Source organism: Choloepus didactylus, chromosome X (genome assembly GCF_015220235.1).
Source record: "Choloepus didactylus isolate mChoDid1 chromosome X, mChoDid1.pri, whole genome shotgun sequence".
In the NCBI taxonomy this organism is placed as follows: Eukaryota; Metazoa; Chordata; class Mammalia; order Pilosa; family Megalonychidae; genus Choloepus; species Choloepus didactylus.
The window spans coordinates 32,468,214-32,495,475 of NC_051334.1; the positions used below are offsets into that span (position 1 = coordinate 32,468,214).

General features: G+C 38.5%; 1 protein-coding gene across 8 annotated transcripts in view; it reads right to left on the reverse strand.

The window, feature by feature from the left end:
* Positions 1-27,262, reverse strand: part of DMD (dystrophin) — a 2,178,366-nt gene that overhangs the window by 1,996,138 nt on the left and 154,966 nt on the right. For all 8 annotated transcript variants that reach the window (XM_037821041.1, XM_037821045.1, XM_037821047.1 and 5 more), the window contains exon 2: positions 17,647-17,708. In XM_037821041.1, the coding sequence (XP_037676969.1) occupies positions 17,647-17,708 (62 nt within the window). The remainder of the gene's footprint in view (positions 1-17,646; positions 17,709-27,262) is intronic.

Sequence of the window (27,262 nt, forward strand, 5' to 3'; positions counted from 1 at the left end):
CTGTAAACAGAGGAATTTCTAAGACCAGAAGCAAAAGCCCAGAATAAAAGGCAAGCTCAGAAAAGAGGGAGAGGAAGCAGCACTTTAACTTTGGGCTGATCTTGACAGGAAGGCTAAACTCTAAAGGAGAACACAACAGTCAACTTAGAGCCAATTTGCAAAGACTGTGTAAAGTGATTTTTGCATTGGTTTATTTCTTTCTGTTAGCTCCTGAGACTCAAGTAAACTTCTGTCATATCACTAGCTCTATGCAAGTTTAAAGAAGAGACAACTCAGGGACTAAATCCCAGAAGTAACATATTAAAATTACCTTTAACTATAGTGCTACAAAAGATTACAAGACATAGTGTGCAATAAAAGTTTACAAGACAAAGAAATGGGAAATGATGGCCCATCCAAATGAACAAATTAACTATTCAGAAACCATCAATGATTTAAAAAATGATCTTCAATACTCTCAAAAAGATAAAGGAAAACACATAAAAAGAACTAAATGATATCAGGAAAACAATGAGATACCATTTCACACCCACTAGAATGACTAGTCTTAAACAGAAAATAACAAGTGTTGGAGAGGATGTGGAGGCACAGGAACCCTTGTACATTTTTTTTTTCTGTTTGCAATAAGAGCAAATTTAATACACCTAGGAAAGAATTCTGACTTGAAGGGTACAATATAAATTTGCACAAATACAACTTCTACATAGGGAGATAAAGGCTGATTCATAAAATAGAAAACATGGTTACACTATTTGCTGGAAAGTGTTAAGTTCAGCAGAGCTGTTAGTATCTCCCAACTCACTAAAGTGAATTAAATTTCTATGTAATTTCTAAAAGATTTGTGTATCTTTTTTTTAAATTCAGTTTTATTGAAATATATTCACATACCATACAATCATCCATGGTATACAATCAATTGTCCACAGTATGATCATATAGTTATGCATTCATCACCACAATCTATTTCTGAACATTTTCCTTACATCAGAAAGAATCAGAATAAGAATAAAAAACAAAAGTAAAAAAAGAACACCCAAACCATCCCCCCCATCCCATCCTACCCTTGTACATTTTTGTTTGGAGTGTAAAATGGTGCAGCTGCTGTGGAAAATAGTTTGGTGAGTCCTCAGAAAGTTAAGTATAAAATTACCACATGATCTGGCAATCTCACTCCTAGGTATACACCCAAAAGAACTGAAAGCAAGTACTCGAACAGATATTTGCACATCGAGGTTCATAGCGCTATTATTCACAGTTGTTAAAATGGAAGCAACCCAAGTGTCCATCAACAGATGAAATGGATAAACAAAATATGGTATATACATACAATGGAATATTATTCAGCCATAAAAAGAATGAATTTCTGTTACATGCAACAGCATGGATGAACCTTGAAGATATCATGTTGACTGAAATAAGCCAGACACAGAAAGACAAATATTGTATGATCTCACTGGTATACAGTAATTAGAATAGGCAAATTCATAGAATCAGAAAATAGAATACAGGTTACCAAGGGCCAGGGTGGCAGTACGGAATGGGGAGTTATCCCTTAATTAGTATAAAATTTCTGTTTTGGGTGATGGAATCATTTTTGTAATGGATGGCAGTGATGGTAGCACATCATTCTCAGTGTAATTAACATCACTGAATTGTATATTTGAATGTGTTTAAAAGTGAAAATTTTAGGCTGTCTATAGGCTACCAGAATAAAAATTTAAAAGAAAAACCATAGTACTGTACAACACAGTGAACCCTTATGTAAACTATGGACTCTAGTTAATAGTACAATTTTAATAATATTGCTTCATCAATTGTAAGAAAGTTAACCCACTAATGCAGCGTTAATAAACTGGGTGTGTGTGAGTTGGATATATAGGAATTCTGTACTTTCTGCATGATTTGTCTATAAATCTACAACTTCTCTAATTAAAAAAGAAAAATGTAAAAAAAGACTGTATATTATATTCCAATAAAGACAAAAATATGTTGGCTTTTAATAAAATTAATTTGCTTTACCTAGTATTGGATAAACACTCTGTAGTTAGTAGTTGCCCTTTGGCAATACTTCCATTTCTTCCCTAACTATTCTGATTAATATCTAATATTGAGGAAAGTTAGAAAACAATTCTTGGAATGATAGGATTATAAAACAACGAGAGAGCAATACGTTCCGTATCAAAAAACCTAAATCTGAGACCTGACTCCGTGAATAAGTAGTTTGGGTAAATCATCTAGAGTAGTGTTTGTCAAGCTATAGGTTACGACACTAGAGGTTTATGAAATCCATTTATATGTCATGCCCAGCGTTAATTTAAAACATCAAATCCACATTGAATAGAATAGAATGGCTAAAAATTACTAAAGTGTGCCCACATGTGTCATAGTACCATTTTATGAAATTTTGTTTCATTTTTTTTGTCAGTATGTGAGAAAGGGACAGAAAGGGAGAATATGGACTCTCCTTTTGTTTTTTTTCTGAAATAAGGCTGTGGAAAAGAAATTTAAAGATGACGAAAACCCTTGATTTAGAGAAATAGATTATTGAATAATCCGAACTCTGAAGCCACGAATGCCTCACAAAACAATCCTGGCTCAGTCACTGTTTAACTCTGGGTAAGCTTTTTAACCATTCTCTGCTTTGTTTCTATTATATATCAAATAGGGATAATAGGGATGATCTCAAAATTTCACTTGAAGAATTAAATGAAATAACCCATTAAATCCATTATAATATTGCCTGACAATAAATGCTAGCTATTAGTATGACATCTCCTTCTGATCCTTGAGTTACCTTAGTTTTTAGGCTCAATGAAATAATATAATGGGAATTGCTTTTTTTTTCTTTTTTGTATCAAATTCTATGCAATGCACTTTGGTTTAAAAATGTACGTATGAACTTTAGCTCAAATTCCCAGTTATAGCATGACGTGGCTAACAGGCACTTTTTTCATGGAACAAACAATTTCGGGCAGCAAGCCCTCATTGTCTAGGTTTCTATAAATTCCTCTGTTTCTGAAATGTCACTCACTTTCAGGATTCAGCCCTGCTCTGCTGCTATCATGTCTGTGGCCTTATTCAATAGAAGCAAGATGGACACATTGGGCATTTGGAGTCAAGGATTTAGTGTCATGATTATTTAATATAATATTGGATAATCTTTCATACTGCCACTGAAGAAGGCTGTGATTCTATTACACTGAGGCAGGCCAAGTGAAATAAGATCTATTCTCAAAGACTTGGTACAGTATTCTGGCTGCTTTAGGTAAGAGCTCAGACTACATAAATCACCCAATCCTTGGAAAATACTAGGTTCCAGACAACAAACCCTTGAAAGAGCTTCAACTCCCCCCCACTATTATAGTATTTTGTAATCTGTGGCTAATTATTGCCAAAACACCACAGTTTTGAGTGTAACCTAACACTGGTCTTTCATTTTGTAAATTGCCAATTATTGCTATTTTTGTTGGATTTTAATTGAATTAGCTTAAACTGTGACCCAGTGATTCTCTGGCTTCTTGTGCAGTCAATGTAAAAAGTTACATTTAATGGTAAGGCTGAGATAACAAAAGTTAAATGTAAGAGTGAAATACAAGATCATTATTTGTTTTTTTCAAAGAAATGAAAACATGGTATTTCAGTTACTGTAAAATCACAAGCTACTGGTTAGGTCCTACATGGTGGCTCTCAAACCTTGTTCAATTTACTCACACTGATTTATGCAACCATAAAATATCATTTCAAAGATTCATTAATGATAAGGAACACAAACCACATTTGAAATGGTGTCACAAATCATGAATTATTATAACTCTTGGTAGAAAGTTTCAGATAAACTGATGAGAAAGTTTTTCAAAGATGGATGGTAAATATTTACTTTTTTTAAAGAGAAAAATACTTCTGAATCCTGTTATTTTTAAAATGCAACTCAATATTTCAATGTTTCATGAAAGTTTTTAAAACATGTTGCTTTCCAAGGCATCAAACTCTATTTCTGACCATACCATGAACAATATTAAAATGCTTTAAATTGCCCAGCCAACCTATTTATTGAACATTTATTCACCAAATAGAGGAAAATGATTACATTGTATGTGATTAGTGTAAACAAATAGTTTTTGTAAAGCTTCTTCTGAAATTTACCCATTTTGAACTGACCACATTCAGATTTAAATGACTTTAAACTACTTAAAGTTATTTTAAACTACCTTTTTTATACCACTGCTGTTGATACTTAAAAAAAATATTGGTTACATAAGTCAACACAGAAACAAAACTGAGAAAACACCTGAAAAATGTTACATAAACCTTTCAAAATAAATATTACAATGATATTCTTCAAAAACACTTAATTACTTTGTAAATTATTTTCAATGAAAAATTTCGATATTTAAAAGAAATCACATGTAGGCCAGCTTCTCTCTTCTTTAATAAGTAAATCTATTGAGTAAACAGCCCCAATTTCTAAAGAATTCACATTGATTTAGAAATGGCAAGTTTTCATTTATCATCTGTTAAGAATAGTCGAGGGTCTTGTCCTAAAATGATAGCTTTTTGAAATTTAATTATATGGGATAGAAGCATGAAATATTTAAGAATTTAAATACGGTTTAAATATTTTTAGTTACTTAAGTTTTGTGTTTCCTTTTTACTTTGTTAAAGTATACAGTTTGAAGGTATTTTAATAAAAAGTTCTTCCATGTCATAAATATTATAAATATTTTCTTTAGTTATTTACAGCTATCAGTATTTTAAGATTACTACATCGAGTTCTTTGTAATTTCTTTTTAACTTTCCTTATCTGTGTTGAAATATTTAGGTTTTCACTTAATACAATAAAATTAATTTACATATGCAAATATATCAGTTCACTGAAATGGTACATGTTCTTGTTGGGTGCCTACTGTGTGTTAGGCCCACACAGCTAGTGATATAAGAAAGTGGTCAAGAGTTCCCGCCCAAACCATAGCTTATAGGCTAATACTAGGAGCTAAGGTACCTTTCCAATAATTGTTCTATATGCCATCATATTTTGGAGAATGAACCTCAAAACCAGAAAAAACTAGGAATTCCATGTCCTAACACTATTCTAAGGATTTATAGATGCAGGTTCTCCCCCAAAATAAGTTAATTCTGTAAAAAAAAAAAACTCAGTCAATACAGAGGAAATACATTGGTGGGGGTAGTAGTTGGAGAATTTGGGGGAAAAATTATTTTTACAATCTTAGACTGGCAATGCAGGTACCTATATAACTAGGACTGTTTCCAAGTTTATTGCTTGATGACCACTGCAGAAAAATAAAATGTAGAGTTGTTGGGGACAATTAAGGTAGCATATATAATATTCACCTTCAGCGATACCGGTAACATGCAACATGGCCGCCAGGGCTGATGCAAGAACAGCCTAAGCTATAATTAGCCTTCTTCAAGGAAGTAACAGTAGTTCCCGCCTAAGCAGTAGCTAGTTCGCGCCAAAAGCTAATCTTACATCTGCCTCCTCACCCTAGCAACAGCAGCCACCAATCCTAGACCGCCACCCGTTCTTACTAGCCACTCCCTCCACCCTTAGAGTATATATACCCTGCCTCTTCAATAAAATTTTGCAGCTTGATCAGAAACCTGTCTTGCTGTCATTCTTCGTGTCTCTTGTCCCATACCATTCTTCCTTCGCAGGACTTGGAGCTTCCGTTGATCGTCCCGCGGGCCGGGACAACTGGCGCCCAACGTGGGGCTCGAGCTTTGCGAGGGACAGAACGCCACACTCAAGGAGAGAGCGCTCTCACACTCACCGCACCCAGGATCGCCGCGAAGTAACTCGCTCGCGAGACAGATCCGTTCAGCAGTTGATCAGTGTCGGCGAAAGAAGGAAAAAAGAAAAGAAAAGAAAGAAGACAACAAAAGGTAAGCCCCCACCCCCATCATGGGACAAGTAACTTACCAACAGGAATTATATGTTAGCCAGGTTAAACAATCGCTCAAGGCACGAGGAACTAGAGTTAAGAAAAAAGATCTCACACACTTTTTTGATTTCCTGCTAAAAACTTGCCCTTGGTTCCCCCAGGAAGGTACCATAGACCAGCGATGCTGGCAAAGGGTCGGTGACTGCTTAAAGGACTACTACCGAACCTTCGGTCCTGAGAGGGTCCCAGTCACTGCTTTCACTTATTGGAATCTAGTTCATGAAATTTTAAAAGTCCATTCTTTAGCCCCCGACATTCAAGACCTCTGCAAAAAGGGAGAGGTAGCTTTGAGAGAGCACTCTCGCCCCGCCTCAGTCTGCGGTTCAATTACTACTGATATGCCTGAACAGCCCCAAGATGAAAATAGACCAGGCACCCCGGTTAATCAAGCCGGATTATCGCCCCACCTAATCGAAACAGAAGTAAAAACCCCTCCCCCTTCTGAGGAGACTGTCCTTCCTGCATTTCAGCTCCCCCCTTATGCACCAGATTTTCCAACCGCACCCAGTCTTCCAAAACCTCATTTTTACCCAGTTATGTCCCTGCCTCAGTTCCATGCGCTAGAAGAGGCCGCAGAAAATCTCCGGCTACACTCCGATAATTTTAAAGAAACCTTTAATCAGGAGCGGCTGCGAGCTGCCAATCTGCTTGCTGACCTTCGGGCAGCGACTCAAAGCGTTGCGGCCCTTACTCTCCCAGAGAATACTCACCCTTATGCCTTTCCAGTCACACGCAGTCAGAGCTCCCAAAATGGCGCCGCTAGTTCCCAAAATGGCGCCGCTAGCTCCCAAAATGGCGCTTCTAGTAGCGAAAGCGAGGAAGAGGAACAATCAAACCCCCCCAGTTCTGATGAAGAGGAGCAAGAGGAAGCTAGCACTACCTCAACAGCTAAATATAAAAAACTCAGTTTAAAATATTTAGAAAAATTAAAAAAGGCAGTGAATGATTATGGCGCTACCGCCCCCTTCACGCTCACCTTATTAGAAAGCCTCAGTGAAAAAGAACTCACTCCTAACGATTGGTCCCAATTAGCCAGAGCTGCCTTGTCCGGCGGCGATTTCCTGTTATGGAAATCCGATTATGAAGAGCACTGTAAAAAGTATGCCACCCGTAATGCCCGTAAAGCCACCTCTAAAAAATGGACATTAAACAAATTTTTAGGTCAAAGCCCCTACCATCAAAATGACAAGCAAGCTCAATTCCCCCCAGGCCTCCTAGCACAAATACAAACGGCCGCACTTAGAGCATGGAAGAAACTTCCACAAAAGGGTGCGGCCACTGCCTCTCTCGCTAAATTAAGACAGGGACCCGATGAACCATATACCGATTTCCTCAGCCGCCTACAAAACATGGCTGAGCGTCTATTTGGGGCCAGCGAAAGCGAGAGTGATTTCATTAAACACCTGGCCTATGAAAATGCCAACACTGCCTGCCAAGCAGCAATCCGCCCCTTTCGCAATACCAATCTTAATAATTACATAAGACTCTGTTCTGGCATCGGGCCCACTCAAACTCTTGGAATAGCCATTGGCGCCGCCCTTCAAAATTTTGCAGCACAAACTAAGCCTCCAACATGCTATAACTGTAAGCAACCTGGCCATTTTTCAAAAAATTGCCCCGTGCCAAGAACCAGTTCCTCTTCACCCATCTCTAAAAAACCCCCATTGCCACCCTCTATTTGTCCCCGGTGTAGAAAAGGGTTCCATTGGGCATCTGAGTGCCACTCTCACGCAGACATTAATGGCCAACCCCTTAAGCCTAAGCCCCAGGGAAACTCCCAATGGGGCCGGCCCCAGGCCCCAACCAGAACGAACCCAGGGGCAGTACGGTTCGTTTGACCATCCTCAGTCACAATACCAGCTCTCCCCACCATAAACCATGCTGCCATATCTCAGACTTATGGAGAGCAACAGCAGGAAGTGCAGGGATGGACCTCTGTACCACCTCCGAATCAATACTAACCCCAGAAAACAGTCCTCTCCTCATACCTACAGGAGTCTATGGACCCTTACCCCCAAATACCTTTGGTCTCATTCTAGGGAGAGCTAGTGTCACCCTGCGCAGAGTCCAAGTCATCCCAGGTGTACTAGATAATGACTTTAAAGGTGAAATACAAATAATCGCAGCCACCTCAAACAATATTATCCCTATTCCCTCTGGCACTCGAATAGCACAACTTATAATACTCCCCATTCAGCATGTCAACTCCAACTTCAAAAAACTCCAGCGCCCCACAGAGGGCCCTGGATCCTCCGACATTTTTTGGGTGCAACCAATATCCCATAATCGGCCCACCTTAAAACTAAAACTTAATGGCAAGCTATTTGAAGGAATCTTAGACACAGGAGCCGATTCCACAGTTATATCCTCAAACCACTGGCCAAAGTCCTGGCCCCTCACGGCCGCTGCCACCCACTTACAAGGAATAGGCGAAGCCACAAATCCTCTACAAAGTTCACAGGCCCTAAAATGGGAGGATGAGGAAGGGAACGCTGGTACAGTTATACCATATATTATCCCCCATCTCCCCGTTAATCTCTGGGGTAGAGATATCCTAACTCAAATGAAAGTTTTTATGTGCAGCCCTAGTGATACAGTTACTGCTCAAATGCTCAAAATGAACTTTCTCCCTGGCAAAAGCCTTGGAAAAGCTAATCAAGGAATAAAACAGCCCATCTCTATAAAACCTAATACAGCTAGAACAGGACTCGGGCTCTCCCAAAATTTAGCCTGACGGCCATTGACATCCCTGTACCCCATGCTGAGAAAATCTCTTGGAAATCTGTAGAACCAGTGTGGGTTGATCAATGGCCCCTAACTCAGGAAAAAACCCTAGCGGCTATAAAGTTAGTACAGGAACAGCTTAATGCCGGACATATTGAACCTACTCAGTCCCCTTGGAACACTCCTATTTTTGTTATAAGAAAAAAATCGGGTAAATGGAGACTACTACAAGACTTACGCGCTGTAAACAAAGCCATGGTACCCATAGGGGCACTGCAACCCGGTCTCCCCTCGCCAGTTGCTATCCCTATCAACTTTTACAAAATAGTTATAGATTTAAAGGATTGTTTTTTCTCCATACCTCTTCACCCAGAAGACAGGCAATATTTCGCCTTTAGCGTCCCTCAAATCAATTTTCAGGGCCCTATGCCCCGATTTCAATGGAAAGTCTTACCACAAGGCATGGCCAATAGTCCCACCTTATGCCAAAAATTTGTCGCTGAGGCCGTTAACCCTATCAGACAGCTATGGCCACAAATCTACATTCTTCATTACATGGATGATGTCCTATTAGCAGGTGAGGACGTATACAAATTATATTCTTGCTTTCAAGACCTTCTTAAAAATTTAACAGCGAAAGGTCTTCAAATAGCCCCCGACAAGGTACAAACCTCAGACCCTTTTTCTTATCTAGGGTTCGAACTTTGGCACCAGCAAGTTTTAACACCCCGCATTCAACTGTGAACCTCCCATCTATTAATGCTAAATGACTTCCAAAAACTTTTAGGGGACATTCAATGGCTTCACCCCTACCTAAAACTGCCCACCGAAACTCTTCTGCCGCTCAATAATATCTTAAAGGGAGACGCAAACCCCTCCTCTCCCCGAAGCGTAACTCCAGAGGCAATGCAAGCGCTTACCATCATAAATCAAGCTATCCAAAGTCAAACTTGCTATCAAATAAATTACCATCGACCTTTAATCTTTATAATTCTTGCTACAACTCACACACCTACAGGAGTTTTCTGGCAATCCAATTTAAAGCAGCCAAATGGGCGAGGCCACCCATTGCTCTGGGTTCACCTCCCCGCTACTCCATCAAAAGTGCTCTCGCCATACATTTCTCTTATAGCTGCCCTCATAATTAAAGGCCGGCAAACTAGTCGCCAATTGTTTGGAAAGGACCCCGATTCCCTTATCGTCCTGTACACTCAAGATCAAATCCATTGGCTCTCCCAAACCGACGACGAGTGGGCTATCGCATGCTCTTCGTTTCCAGGCAATATTGATAACCATTACCCCGGCGATCCATTAATTCAGTTCGCCAAAATCCATCAATTCACCTTCCCAAAGGTCACTAAAGCAAAACCCATAGACTCTGCTACCTTAGTCTTTACTGATGGTTCAGCAAATGGGACCGCAGCATATGTCATCCAGGGTCAAGCATTTTCCGTGCGCTCTCCCTATACTTCAGCTCAACTTGTCGAGCTCTATGCAGTCCTGCAGGTTTTTTCCCACCTTCAGAACCAACCTTTTAATTTATACACTGATAGCGCATACATAGCCCAGTCTATACCGCTATTAGAGACAACTCCATTTATCAAACCTTCCTCCAATGCAGTCCCCTTATTCTCACAGCTACAAAAACTAATTCTCAAATGACAGCACCCCTTCCTCGTGGGGCACCTCCGTGCCCATCAAAATCTACCGGGTCCTCTTGCAGAAGGCAATGCGCTAGCAGACGCTGCCACTCAGTTTATATGCCCCAATCTCTGCGATTCTCTAACCTTAGCTTCCCAAGCCCATGCTCAACACCACCTAAATGCAAACACTCTCCGCCTAAAATTCAATATTACAAGAGAACAAGCAAGGGAAATTGTTAAAACCTGCAAAAATTGTGTAACCCAATTGTCAGTCCCTCACTTGGGGGTCAATCCAAAAGGACTCATCCCAAATGAAATCTGGCAAATGGATGTCACCCACTTTGCCAGTTTTGGGCAACTCAAATATATTCATGTTTGTGTTGATACATACAGTGGATTCATGTTAGCTAGTTTACAATCAGGGGAAGCCTCAAAGCATGTCATCTCTCATTTACTACATTGTTTCACCATATTAGGCCAGCCTAAAACCATTAAAACAGATAATGGACCTGGGTATACTGGGAAAAACTTTCAAACATTCTGTCAGCAATTGCAAATTAAGCACATTACGGGAATACCTTATAACCCCTAGGGACAGGGAATGGTAGAACGGGCACACCGCACCCTAAAAAATGCCCTGTGCCGTCTAGCTGATAGCACTCTCAATCTCACAAAACAACGCCCCTGAGATCTTTTACATCATGCTCTTTTTGTTCTTAACTTCCTAACTCTGGATGATGAAGGACACTCTGCAGCTGATAGACACTGGCATCCCAAAACACAAACGCAGCAAGCCACCGTTATGTGGCGCGACCACTTAACATCAAACTGGAACGGGCCCGACCCCGTTATCATCTGGGGACGAGGCTCTGCTTGCATATATGACCAACAAAAAGAGGGTCCTCGCTGGCTTCCAGAAAGACTAATTAGACATGTTAATCCTCCACTATCAGAACAAGCCCCAAAATCCCCCCTTCCCTTTAACAATAACCTTTCCAGGGAACAAACCCCTCCCTGAGAAAAAGTTTTTTTTCTTTTTTTTCTTCCAGCACGTCGCCAACTTTGCTGTAGCCTGCCCAGAACATGCCCAACCTACGTGCAGCCGGCAACCAAGAGAAGCCCAACTTACAGGTTTGCCCCATCGCTAAGGCCACATGAACTATTGGCTCTTACTAATTGGCTCTCTGGCCTTGCTGTTTGCAGCCGGATTGGCAGCTGTTGCCCCAGAACATTGGAGCCCGTTAGAAAGAGCCTTACTTGCTATAACGTATCTGTGCACTGTAGGGTGCATTACCCTGCTAGCCTCCTCCCCTTAACTAAAAGGCCTGATAAGCCACCAATACAATCATATTAAACCTACTGCCATTCAAAATTGCCGCTTTATACCTCCTCCTACCTTGTGTATCGCATGGCATTTTCGATCCCAAAGGCAACCCCCACCAGCCTTGGAAGTGGACCTTGGTACGATGGGAAGATTCCAAAATTGTACAAACCCACACCACCGCAGGGCGACCTTCCTTTCTCGTCAACGCCACTGATCTATTTCCCACCCCTTCGACAGGCCCCACTAGTTGGAATCAACACCAATATTATATGTGCCCAGCCTCCAACCCCGGAAAACAGTATTGCAACTCCCCCAATCAATATTACTGTGCCTATTGGGGCTGCGAGACACTAGCTACTAATTGGAAGCCGTCTAGCGTTGACCACTATCTTACCCTACGCTGGGCCCCCTGGAACTGCAAACCCCGTGATGAGCCCGTTTATTTCAGCACGGACGACAGTTCCCACCTTCCCCCTACAGGTACCTGCACTCACCTTAATCTCACCGTGCAACTCCCCACTGATCCTTCCTGGTTAATCGGTCGAACTTGGGGCTTCAGAATTTATATGGACGGCACCGACCCAGGAAGTCTTATTGTAATAAAAAAGGAAGCCATACAGCAAAAACCACTTGGACCAAATGTAGTGCTCGCTCCCCCGCCCCCAACTACCCCTCCTCGCAAACCCGCCAATTATTCCTCTACTACCATCTCCACTGATTCTTCCCCTACTACCAACCCAACATTGTCACCCTCAAGCTCTTCCACAGGGCCTAACCCAATCTATAACTCACTTTGGTCAGTGCTCCAAGCCACCTTTCTCTCCCTAAACTCCTCCCAGCCTAACCTTACTCGCAATTGTTGGCTATATTTCTCCGTCAACCCCCCTTTTTATGACGCTGTAGCCCTTAATACCTCATTTAATATTTCTAACGAAAACAATCCTCCCCAATGTCCTTGGAATACAACAAAAATCGGCCTCACCATGCAATCCGTTATCCACTCTGGACATTGCATTGGTAACGTTTCCCCCTCCTTAAAAAAGGTCTGTGCACAGTCGTCCTTTCCATCGCAAGGTAAATTCTATATTCCCCCAACGGGCAAAATGGCTGTGCTCTTCCACGGGACTTACTCCTTGCGTATCAGCAAGAGCCCTCACTGAAACAAAAGAAACGTGCGTCTTGGTGACTGTGTTGCCCCATATCCTTTTCCGTCCTAAAGAGGACCTCTATCACTATTGGGATGCACAGCTCCCAACTGCGCACAGAGAAAAACGAGAAATTATTACTGCTGTTACCATTGCTTCTCTTCTAGGTTTTGCTGGCCTAGGCACTGGAATCGCCTCGCTCACCCTCCAACAACAGGGCCTCTCTAACCTCAGAGCTGCAGTAGACGAAGATTTGGCCCGTATTGAAACCTCCATCACCCATCTTGAGAAATCCCTTACATCTTTATCAGAGGTTGTTCTCCAAAATAGAAGAGGCTTAGACCTACTTTTCCTTAAGCAGGGAGGGCTTTGTGCTGCACTAGGTGAGGAATGTTGCTTTTATACTGACCATTCTGGCATAATTAAAGATTCCATGTCAAAACTGAGGGAAGGGCTTCAAGAGCACAAAAGTCAACGGGAAGCCCAAGAGAGCCCCTCCTGGGGATTCAGCGCAATCCTCCCTTACATCCTCCCTATATTAGGCCCCTTAATAACCATAATCCTTATAGTTTCCTTCGCACCCTGGGCAATCAAAAAGGTTATTCAACTAGTCAAAGACCAAATTGATTCTGCACTAGGCAGGCCTATTCAAGTGCATTATCACTGGCTCCACCTCGCTGACCAAGGTGTAAATCCAGACTGCTTGAGTGCTACCCACCCTAACGGGTAAGAAACCCCCTCCTACAGGAGCAGCATATAACTCAAAAGTATGCTTCTAGCTTACGCTATGATTGGTACCGCTGGGTGCGAGGTAAAGCACTGCAAAGGAGGGCCAAAACAATCAAAGGCCGTTTTTGAGCTCCTTGAGAAGTATGCCTCATTTGCATAGGGGTTTGCTCTGCACAAATCCCCCTCCCCAGAAAAACAGAGCCACAAACAACTTGGGGAATGAGGCCTCTATTTCCCCCAGCAGGTTAATACCAAAGGAATGCTCAATCAGCATCCTTCCTCCATCCTTTTGAAAAACAAAGGGAGGAGATGTTGGGGACAATTAAGGTAGCATATATAATATTCACCTTCAGCGATACCGGTAACATGCAACATGGCCGCCAGGGCTGATGCAAGAACAGCCTAAGCTATAATTAGCCTTCTTCAAGGAAGTAACAGTAGTTCCCGCCTAAGCAGTAGCTAGTTCGCGCCAAAAGCTAATCTTACATCTGCCTCTCACCCTAGCAACAGCAGCCACCAATCCTAGACCGCCACCCGTTCTTACTAGCCACTCCCTCCACCCTTAGAGTATATATACCCTGCCTCTTCAATAAAATTTTGCAGCTTGATCAGAAACCTGTCTTGCTGTCATTATTCGTGTCTCTTGTCCCATACCATTCTTCCTTCGCAGGACTTGGAGCTTCCGTTAATCGTCCCGCGGGCCGGGACAAGAGTTACTGGTTGTGTTCTGATTAAATCCTGTTTCTGGTCTATGCACTGGGATGTGAGAACAGAATCACTGCTATAGGCTCCAAGGTTCATGTCTACATGTGCTGGGTGAAAAATAAATTAATAAATAAAAGTGAGATTTTTTTCCCCATCCTCCTTTTGGGACTTCAATGGAAGGTACTTTTGTTCATTCTCTTTTTCCATTTCATTTTCTGAGTTATTCCTTGACAAAACAATTGGGAAACATGAATCATGTAACTGCTTTGGAGTACTGAAGGCATCTTAGCAGAGGAAGTTTCATATTTTGTCTTCCATTCACTTTTCTTAAATAATGTACTTTAATCGATACTGATCTTTATATACACTTTGACCTTGGCTTCAGAAATAGTACATGCTGCCCTAGTCTATGTAATTTTTGTCAAAGATATGCAATTGTTGCAAATGAAACTAAGATTTCGGACAGTATCCTGATATATTACATTTAGGTTGTCTTAATCAATACTTTCTTGAAGATTCTTCTTTAGCCTGACCTTCCCTTATTTACCCAGAGCTTCAAGATAAAGTCTACATTTGAAAACCATTTAAAAGAAATCCCTGAACCCAACTTTCATTATGAAAAGAAAAATATATTCTTCTTTAAAAATACACCATGGCTATTTTTTCCCTTTTCAAAAAACACTGTTGAAAAATCTAGTGTGTCAGAGTAAATTGTGTATACCCCATAATGTTTCCTCCTCCTGAGCCCACAAGATAACTACATTTCCTAGTCTCCTTTGGAGTTGAGTTGAGCCATGGGACTGGCCTCTGGCCCATGGGATGTTGGTGGAAGTGACAAAAGTCCTTTCCTGACCTGGTCATTAAAATATCCCTTTATATCTACCCAGCTCAACATGTTAGCCACTGGCCACATGTGACTACTGAGCAATTGAAATGTGGCTAATCTGAACTCAGATGTGTGTAAATGGAAAGTCCACAATGGATTTCAAGGAGATAGTACTAAAAATCTAAAATGTCTAATCAATACTTTCTATATCAATGACATACTGAAATGATAATGTTATGGATATAATTGGGTTAAGTAAAATACATTACCAAAATAATTTTACCTGTTTCTTTTTACTTTTTTAAGGTGGATATGAAACATTTTAAGATTACAAAAGTGGTTTAAATATCTGTATGGACAGTGCTGCTCTCTATATCTCTTCCTGCCAACCATGGGCACCTCGGCCACCACATATTTCAAATGGAATATTGACAAGTTGGAGGAGGTTTCTCATGGCTTGCATTTGTCTGTTATGTTTAAGAATCTTAAATATTTATTGTCTTATTAAACAACTAAGATATGGGGGTTATTCTTTATTATAGGTTATCCTACGCTTTTCTGATTGATATACTTGCAAATTCACACGTGGAAATGTTTACTATTTGGTATATTATGAAATCAGACACAAACCTGAGTTTATATTTCAAGCCCGGAAGATCCAACCTGAAAGAAAGACCTTAAACCTTTGAGCACTCGCTGAAAAGCCAAACTCCAAAGGGTTCCCACATACCTTTCTACTCCAACACATCTACCATTAAGTCCCTCAGTAATTACTTACTCCACAGTATCTATTGTGAACCTACTATGTGCCAGGCACTCTTCAAATAATCTCCTACTCATAAGATAGAGGATGGGGGCACGTGATTTCATGATAAAAATTGGGGGAATTACCTCATACAGGAATTAGAATTTTTTTGAAAAATTTTTACACTCAGACTAGACTCCCTGCAGGAGCACATCAAACAGGAGGAGTGAATATAATGTGGCTTTCTGAATGGTATTTTGGGAGTTGCAGATGTGGGGTCCTGCCTATTAGCCTCCAGCTGTGAACAGCCACTGTGGTGTAGGAAAGAGCACCCAGGGTTATGAAATGTTAGAAGGCTCCTATATGTCATTTTTTGGTCTTCAAGGTCGGTGGCATTTCTATAACACCTGTGAATTGCCCAACGTTTCAGTTGACTCTGATAGCTCTGAAACAGGAACACACCGCTTCAGAAGTTTAAGCGTGATAATAAGGACCCATTGCTGGTAAATACGTACTTTTCCAATATTCCAACAAATATTGAAAACACTCATAAACCACCCCCCCCCCACATTCCACTATTATATTCAAGGTGTTTAGACATTCAGAGCTCACAGACTATTTTTTTCTTTTGTAGAGGAAATGTGGATGACTTTGGTACAATTTCCTTACATTGCATATTATGCATTCAGACACTGTCTTCCTAGGGTTCAACCAATTCTCTCCTACTTAACGTTAATTCCACTTGTATAGAAAACCGAAAAAAAAACACCCAGCTCATTAAAAATGAAATAAAGCAAAACAAAACCAAAGCCTGAAATAACCAATATGAGAAATGTACTGCTTAGTTTATTTTCTACTTTGTTTAAACAGTTCCAATACTTCTGACTTTTCTTACAGTACTTTTTGCCTGATATTTTAAAAATAATTGTTCTTCTTGCTGTAACCTAAAAGAGTTTCCTCAACACTTTTTTCATATCTCTTTTTAATCTTTATTCTTCATATATATTTTCTTAAAAAGAGCTATCTTAGACTTTAATGCTAATAAAGTTTACTTGAGAAAATCATGACAGAACCAGAACCAGAATAATACATCCCAGGTTTTGCACCACAAAGTCTTGTTAATTTATTAGTCAACAAAATGATGTTGCCTGCTCATTCATTTTTTGTTTATTATCTTGACATTCAAGAAATGAAATAATTTGCAAAAGGCAGGGTTGATCCTAGCACCTAGCATCATCTTCTGATGATTCACGTCATTAGAGAAACTAATATTATCAAAAACAACAAAAGACAAGGTTTATCAAATCAAATAATTTCTCTCTACCATACATACTGCTGTTTTATTAAAAAACCAAAATAATATTCCCAGATTTGCACAGCTAAAATTAAATGACAATATGAGAAAAGCAATATGGACATTTAAATTGGACAGGTATGCACAGGCATACCTCTTTTTATTGCACTTTGCTTTACTGCATGTCACAGATATTGCATTTTTTTACAAATTGAAAGTCTGTGTCAACCCTGCATCAAGCAAGTCTATCAGCACCATTTTTCCAAAAGCATCTTCTCACTTCATGTCCCAGTGTCATATTTTAATTAAGTTATACACATTTTTTTAGACATAATGCTGCTGCACATTTAACAGACTAGTTTAGTGTAAATATAACTTTTATATGCACTGGGAAACCTAAAAGTTTGTGTGACTTGCTTTATTGCGATATTTGCTTTACTGTGATGGTGTGAAAGTGAACTTATAATATCTCTGAGGTACACTTGGAGTCCATTTTAGAAACTAAATAATTTATAGTACATCTTAAAAGAGAATTAATAAAATATTGTTACCTTAGAAAATTGTGCATTTATCCATTTTGTGAATGTTTTCTTTTGAACATCTTCTCTTTCATCTGCAATTTAAAAGGAACAAAATCAGAATTAAGGATCAATGCTGAGTACCATTAATATTTTACATACAAAACAACTTTCCATTACTATGCTTTAGTGTTGCTTTATATTTAGCCTGTTACATTCATTGATAAATGAAATTAAATGTGGTTATTGTTGGTATTTGTGGTGGCTTGCGGTTATATACCCTAGAAAAACATGTTCTTAATCTTTATCCATGCCTGTGGGTGTCAACCCATTGCAAATGGGAACTTTGGGTAAGGATACTTCAGTTAAGGTGTGGCCCAGTCCAATCAAGATGGGTCTTAATCCTATTAATGAAGGTCTTATAGGGAAGTTCACAGAGAGAAAGTGATGGGAAAAGCTGATCAATGAAACCCAGAAGGGAGGGGAGAAGCCAGAAGAGGACTGCCACATGCACTGCCATGTGACAGCAAAGCCAAGGACCATGTATTGCCGACAGTCAGCCCCAGAACATCACAATCTTCCGTGAGAAAGCATCTCCTTGGTGATGCCTTGCATTTGGACTTCTCCTCGCCTCAAATCCATGAGCCAATACATTCCTATTGTTTAAGCCAACCTATTGCATGGTATTTGTTTTAGGAGTAAGGAAACTAAAACACTATTGGACATCCAAGCTAAATTAAAATCTAAAAAACAATGAATATGGCCAAGTTCCTAACCATTCAAATATTGTATAAAGATCTTTCAGGAAAAATAGTCTCATTTGAATAAGTAGGATATTAGTTATTCCCATACAATCAATAGATACTATACTATAATTAAACAGTTATCTGTCATTCCTTTTCTAAAATTATTCTTGAGCCTCTCCTCTCACCTTTGATCCATGTAGGAGTAATTATCCCCTCCTTTGCAACACCTACATACTCTAATATGGATCCCTAATATAGTCTTTGCCCTTCATAGGAGAGATTTTTTGATGATCAGCAGCATGGCTTAGTTATCTCGGCATCACAGAACCTAGCACATTGTTTGTCCAAACTGAGAATTCAGGAAATATTTGATAAATGAATATATGAATGCTTTAGGGAAGGGGGATCTTACAACTCCAAAATTTCTAATACGTCTTTTCGTGTAAAAGTCAGGAAATATTAAGCAAAAATGTAAATGATACTCTTCATGGATTAAATATAAATACTCAAAGGAAAAACCCCCAAGGACTTCTTGTACCAAGGAAATAAAGTAGAAAAAAATGTTAAGAAACAGCATCCCCAAATTCATGCTCCTAAAATTTGTCTTTTTTTCACCTAAGCTGGAAATTAGTATTGAATCAAATAGACAAATCATCAATCGACCACTGAATCAGAAAGAGAAATCATCAATCTTCATTTAAGATATTTTTCAAAACTGAAAGCCTTTATAGATGCATTACTATAAATTTAATCATATTAATCAAGGTTTAATGAATGAGTGCATTTTAGATTTAAAATGGAGAGATTTCCTATTTTATTTACAGGGGTCAAAATAAACTCATTTGCTCTCATATCACTTTTCAGTAATAAATCTCCATGTTTTTCTTGAAAACAGAAGATACTTAAAGGATCACTTTCTCTTAACAAACACATCCATGCACTAAATAACTGTTTCCATTTAAATAGCATCAATTCATAAGCTGATGACCTCGATAAACCGATTGTTTAGATGAGACCTTTTTCTTCAGCCTCACACACAAAAAAATTTTGCTCATTTAATTATGTTACAATTCTATCATTTTGATTCTGAGTGAAGTGGGAAGAAATAAATAATATTTAGCTGAAATAAGCCAAGTCTATATAGAACAAAATGTTATGGAAGGTTGGGAAGTTTTGTTGGGGTGTGCTTCCCAGAGAAAATTGGGCCTTTGCTCATAGTTCCTCGGTACATTCATTGCTTATTTATGGGGACAACTGTCATTTCCTCTTTTTTCTGCTTCAGTTGGGCATTTGGTCCTTCCAGAACAGAAAGAAAACATGGCAACAAAGCATATAAGAAAACACCAGATCTCGAGTCTGAAATTCACTGGGAAAACTCTATTTTCCAGGGGTCTCTATTCCTCATTTGGAAAACTGGAGCTCATGTGATTATCTGATCTCTCTGACTCTGCCCATTCTAAGATCTAAGGTAGATCACAAAATAATTAATTTGGTTATGTTTTAGTGGTCTCTCCAAATGTTACATATATACTGATTGACTCATATAAGTGCTTGTAATTAATGTTTATGCAACAAAATTACTCCCACAAGCTACCACGAATATGGTCTATATCAGCATTATCCATATGGTATAGGATAAATCTTAGCTATAATATTATACAAGTCCTTTAATGACAAATATGAATGAATAAAATACATTGTAATAGTTTTTAAAAATAGTCTAGCATCTTTTGCATCTTTTCCCTTCAATAAATTAAATACTAATACTTTTAAAATAATAAAATTTAGAAATGGAAGATTTCAAATGGTCAAATATTAACCATTTCTCACTGACTTACTGTATGAACACTGGTATATACATTTACTTCTCAATGATCTATACATATATTCCTAGAAGTAAATGATCTTATTTTTAATTCAACTTAATTTTCCCACATGTGCATGCATATCCTATACCTGTCAGAAACCAGAGAGAAAGGGAGTCATTTGAATGCACATATTATGAAGTTTTTAAAATGTACCAAACCACCTCTACCAAAAGCTGAATAAGAGACCTTTTGAAGAGACTTATTCCAGATGCTTTGAAATGAAAAGTGGCTAATAAATAATATTTATTCTTTTAAATTATGTCTACAAAGAGCAATTCCTAGATAGGCCTTGAGGGCAGCAAGGAAATCTTGATATTACGTGCAAAATATTATGTATCTACTATGCAAATAGCACTAAATGTGGGCTTCATCATACAACCATCTCACTGAATGTCTTCTCTTACCTCTGCTGCTTTTAATACAAGGAAAATATGTCTTTTGAGCCCCACCCTGATGAAGATGGCAGAGTGAGAAGCCTCAGGGCTCCATTCCCCCACAGAAGCCTCAAACAACACTTAAGAACTGGCAGAAACATCTTTTTCAAAGCTACAGAAAAGAGCTAATGGATTACACTAAAAGGGAGAGCACAGATCGAGAGAAAGGCAACTTAAAGATGGAGGATCTCCCGGTGCCCTTGCCAGTCCCTCCCCCATCTCCTCACTGGCTTGGCATGGAGCTGTCCTGCACTTCCAGTGCAGAACCCTGATCCTGGTTCTGGGAGCAAAGGAAACCTCATGTACATACTGGGATGTTTGTGCCAATCTGTCTGGTGGCAGTCAGAAGGACCAAACCCGGACACTCGTCACAGGCTCACTGACCCAGAACTTGCCTTGCATATATGAGGCAGGTTGCAAAGCTCTCCTACAGAACTAAGATAACAGTCAAATCGCAGCTGCGTGGAGCAAAGGTTTGCTGACTGTGGGACAAACAGTGCAGTGCAAATGACCCTGAGGAAATACTGTTTCCTAGGGAAGAGGAGACATTAGGATCTGTGAAAATGGGATAATTTCTAGGGCCATGCATGCATGTACTAGACATGAAGCATGTATAGAAAGGACAAGGGAGGACACTATGGTTTTGCCTAAAGCCATAGTTAAAACACATTGTATGGTTAAAATCTGAAGGAAAGCACTCACTCAGGCCAATCTGCAAAGACTAAGAAAGTTACTTACTTTTTTTCTTTTCTTCCTTCTTTCTTTCATTCCTTTTTTTTTTGGTTAAATCATGGCACTCAAGGAGAGCTTTCTCATAACACTAGCTAATTATAGGCTTAAGGAACAGATACCTCAGAGTCTGAATTCCAGTAATAACACATTAAAATAACAAAATGTTCAGTTTTTAACAAAATACTACAAAACATACCAAGAAATAGGAAGCATTGACCCATGCAAAGGAGAAGATTAAATGATTAGAAACCATCAATGAAAAGGACATTTACCAGACAAAGACTCTTTAAAAATAGTCCTTAAATGTGTTCAAAGAGCTAAAGGAAAACACGGACAAAAAACTGAAGGATGTTAAGAAAACAACATACGAACAAAAAGGATGTATCAGTAAAGAGAAATTATAAAACAGAACCAAACAGAGACAAAGACAACAGTAACAAAAATAAAAAATTTCCCTAGACAGATTCGACAGTAGGTTGAAACTGGCAGAGGAATCAGTAAACTTGAAGATAAAATAAATGAAATCATTCAGTCTGAAGAGTAAAAAGAAAAAAGACTGAAGAAAAGAGAATAGAGCCTGGGGAACATGTGGGACACCATCAAGCATAACAATATATGCATTGTGGAAGTCCCAGAAGGAGAAGAAAAAGAGAAAGGGGTACAGAGAATATTCAAAGAAATAATGGCTAAAAACTTCCCAAACTTAACAAAAGACATGAATATACACATTATGCCAGTTTGGATGTATTATGTCCCCCAGAAAAGCCATGTTCTTTAATGAGATCTTGTACGAGCAGACTTATTAGTCTTTTGATTAGGTTGGAAATTCGTGATTGAGTGTTTCCATGGAGATGTGGCATGCCCAACTACGGGTGAGACCTTTTGATTAGATTATTTCCATGGAGTTGTAGACCCTGTCCATTCAGGGTGGGTCTTGATTGGTTCACTGGAGTACTTAAGAGAGCTCAAGAGCCAACACAGATGCTGATGCTTGGAGATGCTTGGAGATGTAGACAGAAGGACGTTTCAAGATACTAAGCTAAGAGATGAAGCCCAGAGTTTCCCCTGGAGAAGCTAAGAGAGGACTCCCAGATTCTTAGAGAGAAACACCCCAGGAGAACCAAGAAGAGAGATGAGAGAAGCTAAGAGAGACAGAAGCCCAGAGACATTTGGGAGAAAGCCATTTTGAAATGCAACCCGGCACAAAGGCCCAGCAGACACCAGCCACGTGCCTTCCCAGCTGACAGAGGTCTTCCAGATGCCATCAGCCTCCCTTCAATGAAGGTATCCTCTTGTTGATGTCTTAGTTTGGACATTTTTATGGCCTTAGAACTGTAAATTTGTAACTGAATAAACCCCCTTGATAAAAGCCAATCCATTTCTGGTATTTTGCATAATGGCAGCATTAGCAAACCGGAACACACATCCAAGATGCATGATGAACTCCAAACAAGATAAACCCAAATAATCCACCCCATAGCATAGTATAATCAAACTGTTGAATGCCAAAGAAAAAGAGGGAATTCTGAAAGCCACAGAAAAAAAGTAACATGTCACGTACATGGGAGCCTCAATAAGTTTAAGTGCCAATTTCTCATTGGAAACCATGGAGGCAAGGAGACACTGGGGTGACATTTAAAATGCTAAAAGCAAAGAATTGCCAACCAAGAATTCCATATCTGTCAAAACTGTCTTTCAAAAATGAGTCAGGGATTAAGACATTTCCAGATAAACAGAAGCTGGAGGGAGTTAGTTGCCACTAGAATGGTCCTATAAGAAATGCTAATTGGAGTTCTGTAGGTTGAAAAGAAAGGTAACTAGCTAATAGATTGTTGGACCAAAGTTACAGAAATTTTTTGGCGTCTGCTAAAAATTTCCATATTCCTTTCTCAATGATAGTGCCAATTTTTGCTGGTACCAAAAAGGTGAGGGTAGAAATTTCTGCACTACAATTCCAGTAGCTTATATGCTATTGATAGGAGCTTTGCTGTTTTTGTGTCCTAAGCAATTGCTGCTTTATTATTTATAAGAAAGAAATGTTTGCTTTAATTTGAATTTGATTGATAATAAAGTAAAATATTTTCCATGTATTTGTTTATTCTGCATGTTTCTGCTTTTGTCAAAATACTTGTTTATATACTCTGCTCATGTATCTATCTATTGAACCCTTGATATTTTAAAATTAGTTGGAATGAGATAATTATATATCAGTAGTTCCGAAACATGTTTAAGTCAGAGATTCCATTAGATTATTTGATGAATGTAATGAATCTTCTCCAAGAAAAATACCCATACAGACATATTTTCATACAGTTTCATGGGGTTCACTGACCTCCCTACAGCAGATTCATACTTCCACGAAATGCAAGTTAAGAAACACTATCATAGAGGGACTGCGGGAAAATGTGGAAATATTAAAATTTCCCACCTAAGGAATTACTGATATTCTCAGAAGCATTGAGGACTACCAACTTAGTAGGCCGAGCCCTCTATCTTGGGGCTTGCCCTTAATGAAGCTTGTTAAGGAGGAGCTAAGCCTTCTTATAATTGTGCCCAAGAGTCACCCCCAGAGAACCTCTTCTGTTGCTCAGATGTGGCCTCTCTCTCTAAGCTAACTTGACAGGTGGACTCACTGCCTTCCCCACTACGTGGGACATGACTCCCAGGGGTGTAAATCTCCCAGCAACATGGGACATGACTCCCAGGGATGAGCCTGGACCTGGCATCATGGGATTGAGAAAGGCTTCTTGACCAAAAGGGGGAAGCGAAATGAAACAAAATAAAGTTTCAGTGGATGAGAGAATTCAGATAGAGTTGAGAGGTTATTCTGGAGTTTATTCTTATACGTTATATAGATATCCCTTTTTAGTTTTTAGTGTATTGGAATAGCTAGAAGGAAATACCTGAAACTGTCAAACTGCAACACAGTAGCCTTGATTTTTTGAGGATAATTGTATAACTATATAGCTTACATGGTGTGACCATGTTATTGTGCAAACCTTGTGGCTCACACTCCCCTTATCCAGTATATAGATAGATGAGTAGAAAAATGGGAACAAAAATTAAATGAACAATTGGGGGGGATGGGATGTGTTGGGTGTTCTTTTTTACTTTTATTTTTATTGTTATTTTCTTTTGGAGTAATGAAAATTTTCAAAAATTGATTGCAGTGATGATGCACAACTATATGATGGTACTGTGAACTGATTGTACCCTATGGATGACTGTATCATATGTGAATATATCTCAATAAAATTGAATTAAAAAGGGGAAAAAAAGAAAACAAATAAAAAGAATCAAAGGAGGAGCCCAGGTAGTAGTAATAAAGATCTGGAAATTTTCTGGTTAATTTGTTTAATGTAGATAACCTCAAAGTAGTTGTAGTTTGTTATTGTTGTTTTTAAACTTGTACTATTAGAATTATAATATTAACTATGTATTGCCAAGCTTCCTCTTTGTGCTTTATGAATACAGCATTAGAAATATGGGTATGTAATTTAGGATTTTCCAGCAATATTTGTACCAATAAATTATACAATAAACACATTTTTTAAAAAAGAAACACTATCATAAATTAAATTAATGAATTTTGGTCATGGAATGAATATATTTTCCCAAGTGGTATATTCCCTTTAATTTTCATGCTAAAATTTCACACTTTTATATATTCAAATATATTTCCACTATTATCTCTCATATGGCTTAAAGTTTTATCCATGATATCCATTTTATCCATGATCAGTTGTAAATCCACAGTTAATCTAAGGCATGATATACATACACATTATGTATTTATACATTATTATAGACTATTTCAGTAGTTTAAGATATATATTATTGTAGACAGTCTATAATGTAAGATACTAATTTGAAATCAGCAGCAAAGAGTGTGAAAAGAATTAAGTGAAATCTGTTTGATTAAAGAATGATTATCTACATGTTTCTATTCATTTCAAGTAGCACATACTCTATTATATTCCATTTCTTCTAGGGTTTGTTTATAGCTGATTTTCTTTTACTAATAAAAATATGTGTGTGTATATTTATGTGACAGGTAAGGGAGACGATCTCTCAGAAAAAACGTACTTGAAACCTCTCCTGAAGATGCCAAAAAGTGAAGAACTACTACTTCATCAATGTAAAAAGTGAGCAGCATGTTATTTTATTCTATGGGGAAAACTCATATAAAATTAGCTTTATAATGTGACATAAAAATTGTATTCTCTCTGAATTAATTAACCCTTTCTAATAAAGTTATTTTTACTCAATGAATTTGACCCTTCATATTTTCAAAGATTACTGCATCAACCTTTTGCCCTTTTATTAACTTTTATCCTCCTGAGCTCCCCAGGCATATATAAATGTGGGATAATTAAATCGTGATATTCATAATTCACAAGAGCAAGTTAATGCAGAAAAATGATGTTGGGCAAACTGAGAGAACATTTAATCAAGGGAACTGACTTTCAGTCCCAGTGCAGGAATTATTAGACTGGTGATCTTAAAATTGCCAGGCCTTGGTCTTTTCATCTGTGAAATAAAGATATTAATCAAGTTTAAAAAAAACAAAACTTTTTAAAATTTGAAGTAATTTCAAACATATGTGGCTATTAATTGCTTTCTAACACATACAGCTCTCATTTATTTATGCAATAATTTGTGGAATAAGAATTTACATAATGCCTAGTATATACTGGTCACTGCATCAATTACTGGGAATAAAAACAAGACTCAGTTCTATCCCTTTATTTACAGTTAAGTAGAAAATAGACATACCATGTATAAATAAAGATTTGGTATGAGAAAGGGTATTATAGGAGCACAGAGAAAGGCATATGCAGTCAGATGGATTTTAAGGAAGCTATTTTAGAGAAGGTAATGGCTGGGCTGTTTAAAAGTATGAGTGAAAGTAAGGAAGTGAACAGGAAGAAGGGAAAATATAATTTGCTGATGAGATAGGAAGGGCAAAGGCAGGGAGATAAGAAGCCCAAAGTGCACACTCTTCATTATATGCAATTCAGTTTTGCTGCACTCAAAAATATGAAGAAAGGAATGTCATGGGATGAACCTGCAAAGGAAGGTTCTCCACGATATGACCCCTTATATGCTATCAGATGAGATAATATAAGTGAAAGCATTTAAAAGTGGGAAAACGATATGATCACCAAGAATTGTCCTCCTTACAGAAGGTAGTCAGCCACAATCTAAGCTAGAAAAACAGTTTTAAAATCCTATTTCCTTGTGTGCTAGTAAATGTTAATTAAATGTCTTCATCACTTAACATGACACAGAAAATTTAATTTTGGAAGTACAAGGAATATTCAAGTGGATAACAGTTTAGGAAATATACATAATGAAAAAATACAAAGGCCTAAGAGGTTATTCCACTTTAAGGAGAAGAATATGAAATTATATGGAAGAACTATTGGGGTAATCTATTCTCTGCTTCCACCAAAAATGAAATAAAAAGGAAATGAGAAATATGGAAGATTAATGGTAAACATTAGATGAAGTTATGTGATACTGAGAGACATTATTAAAGCATGGCCAAAACTCAGGATTTACCATGATATTAATGTTTCAAATAATATTGGGGGATGTAGGACTGTAAACAAGGAGAACAAGTAGCAGGTAATATGTGAGAAATGAGGATGTCCTGCACAAGTGAATGGCAATGGGACCAGAAAGAAGTAGATGTACACAAGATATATTTAATAGGTATTAGTGGTAAGAACTAGATGTGGAGGCAGTGGATTTGGGAGAGGTACAGCCTCAGGTTTGAGACTAGAGAACCCAATGAGAACAGGTTCTGGTTCTGTAAGTGTAATAAGAGGATGGGAAAATTGTGAAATATTGAGTTTAGGTTGTT